This window comes from Myzus persicae, unplaced genomic scaffold, assembly GCF_001856785.1.
Source record: "Myzus persicae strain clone G006 unplaced genomic scaffold, MPER_G0061.0, whole genome shotgun sequence".
Classification (NCBI taxonomy): Eukaryota; Metazoa; Arthropoda; class Insecta; order Hemiptera; family Aphididae; genus Myzus; species Myzus persicae.
In genome coordinates, this window is record NW_019102234.1 from 1 (window position 1) to 3,006 (window position 3,006).

At 37.0% G+C, this 3,006-nt stretch overlaps 1 protein-coding gene across 1 annotated transcript; it reads right to left on the reverse strand.

Moving 5' to 3' along the window:
- Nucleotides 1-14: 14 nt before the first annotated feature.
- Nucleotides 15-2,646, reverse strand: LOC111031610 (FK506-binding protein 5-like; the record flags this gene model as incomplete). The annotated part of the gene is made up of 4 exons (XM_022311640.1): nucleotides 15-500; nucleotides 573-1,013; nucleotides 1,077-1,890; nucleotides 2,317-2,646. Coding segments are annotated over 4 exons (2,071 nt in total), but the record flags the coding sequence as incomplete, so codon positions are not given.
- Nucleotides 2,647-3,006: the final 360 nt, after the last annotated feature.

Genomic DNA, 3,006 nt, shown 5'->3' on the forward strand with positions numbered 1-3,006 from the left:
AAATTCCAATAAAATTATTTAGTTAATAAATACATAATTACCCCTTTATTAAACTTACTAGTTTTAAAATTCCCATCACTGGCATGATGAAGTGGATTACCGAAACCCATAGGATTTGGATAACGTAATGGAGCTGAAGATGTAGGTACTGAAAAATCATTGGCAGTCACCTTCCTACGGCCTCTTTTAGTCACAGCTGTTTCAGGATTTTTTGATCGATGATCAGCAATAATTAGTTTGACATCTAATATAGGACCTTGACGGCCTTCTTTATGATTGTTGGTTGCAAAAGGCTTAGGCAGTATTGGTCTTTGAACACGGTTGGTGCGGTTTACTCTATCTGACACTATCCATTCATTGGACTGAGCATTAGATGACGAAGCAACTGGCGTGATACTAGTGTTAGATGATGAAGAGGCATAAATATTCTGATCAAAGTTATTAATTGCAGACTTTTCAAGTTGATTATCACCACGGTTCTCAATAATATCTAAAATATTCTGATAAAAAAATGAATTATAAATTAATAATTTATCAATAAAATATAAATATATTCAACTATGTTATAATACCTTTTCGCTTAGTATATGTTCGGGCTGACTTAAATTAATTTGAAACATTTCTGGTAAATTCCAGTCTTTGCTGTTGTCTGTCTTAATAGCATCAAGTTCTTTCAGTTTAATCATTAATCGTTCAATAATTTCTTCCTTAAGTTTTTGTAACCTGATCAAAGTCACTAACTCATCACGTTTTGTCTGCGCTATTTCTGTGATTACTTTTATTTCATTTTGTATTTTCTCTACATTTCTATTTAATTCGACTTCATTTTTACCACTAGACTGTACAATATTTTTGATCAATCGTTCTCGAGTATCGTCTTTCAATAAAGGTTGGTCTTCATCAGATCGTAACTTTTTAGTTTTGGGTAAATCATTATCACTGCTAGCTCCACTTACAACACTAAGTTCATCGTGACTAGCAGCAGACCTCTTGCGTGCAATTGGTTCATCTATCTGAAAATTACATAATAATGAAAAATATATAGGCACCTAATGAAATTTACATTCAATAAATACCTGCTTAGGTGAGAGTGTATCTGTACTGATTTCACTAGACATATCCTCTTCTTCGATAGCTTTACGGTTGACTTTTTCAGATTTGAAGTGTTTATCATCTTCTGTAAGTTTTACCTCCCCATTCACTGGATTTGTTTCTTCTTCACTGTTCTTTAATGCTTCATTACTAGTTGTGATAACTTCATCCTTGTGATTTGCATTACCGTTAATAAGTTTTTCAATTTCAGGAGTTTCTACATCTTCTGTGACTTCTGGTGGTTCGTCAACTTCTAAAGTTTCTTTCTTAATAACCACATCTTCATTAGTTTGATCTTCAGTTTCATCAATCTCCATAGGCTTAACTTCTTCATCTTTGTCTTCATTTACTATAGGATCATCATCATTAGTTTTAGAAGTTTCATCATTAATAGTTTCTACTGATTTTTGTTCCTCAGACACCCCATTTTTCACAATTTTATCAGTACTTTTGGATAAAGAATCAGTCTTGTTTTCTGGCTCTTTTTCAATTTTATCCTTTTCTTTTTCTGATTTTTCTTCTTCATCATCATCATCTTCATCTTCATTATCCTCTTCATCATTTTCTTCTTCTTCTTTTTTAATTACAACTCCAGGGGCTTCATCAGTTTCAATAGTATTGTCTATAGTAGTTCCATTTAACTTTTTGTGACTATCGCCATTTACTTTTGTAGTAGTTTCCAAATCATCGGTCTTTGTATTTGAGGGACTAGTGTCGACAGACATTTCGCTGTTTGCACAATCATCTGCCGGGATCGGCATGCGACTAATTTGCATCTCGTCTTCTATAGTGAAATATCTGAAAAAACAAAAGTTATTAAACATCAAACCGCTTTGGCACAACATTACATTACAAGAAAATGTTATTGGCCATCACTACAACAACCTTATCTCCAAATAACCAATTTTAAGATAAAAAGATCATTAATGACATCTATCGACTAATTCGACTATCAGACAATGACAATGAACAGTATGCAGTACATTAATCAATTATCATTTACCTACACGTTTTACTATAAAAGTTACGTACCTACCTATTCGTTATTAAATATTTTCTTATCTAAGAAATTATAACAAACTCACACCTCAACAATCATAGTGGTAACTAGTGAGCATACACAAATCGAACACGAGTAGTCTATTGAATTCAGAAAGTGGCAAGAGAGTATGTAAGCGGGTAGGGCAGACGATCGAGGAGTATAATACCTATAATCACCAGTACCCGCTGCAAGCCGACTGGAGCAAAACGTAGCACAGACCGACGAAAGGCCGGTGTAGACGACAGTTTGGCGTCAATCTGTGAAACCAGCTACCGACGGGTCGAAATCCTGCTGGAAATCCTTCTACAGTCGGTTTCGACGAGAGGCCCTTCCACTGAACCGGACGACAATCCGATGCACATTCGAGCAGGTCTCGACGACGGAAAATATCACAATATATATATAGGTACGTTAAATTGCAGAAGACGACGTGGGCAGGAACGGGAAATGCGACAAAGAAATTGAACCAAAAGTCCGATCGACCTGTGGTCACACTTTCGAGTAAGAGGTACCTACTCCACGCACACGGCGAGAGCGTAATGAATTCATCACTGCGGTCCAGTTTCCCATTCGACTCGCACAGTTCGTTTACCTCGGCGGCGGCGGCGGCGGCGTGCGCGCGCGGTTTGTCCTACTTAGACGCCGTCGCTGCAACGACAGCCGCGATTGCAGTCGTCACGGCCGCACGCGCGAAAATAAAAGCGACAAGCAGCGAACAGCGTACGACGACATGGGTAATAACAACAACAACAACAACAACAATAATAAAAAAAAACAATAACAATAACAACAAAATAATACCAAAAATATGGTCACATACGTACCACACGCGCACGAAACACGGTTATCAAAATTCACGACACATGGGAACG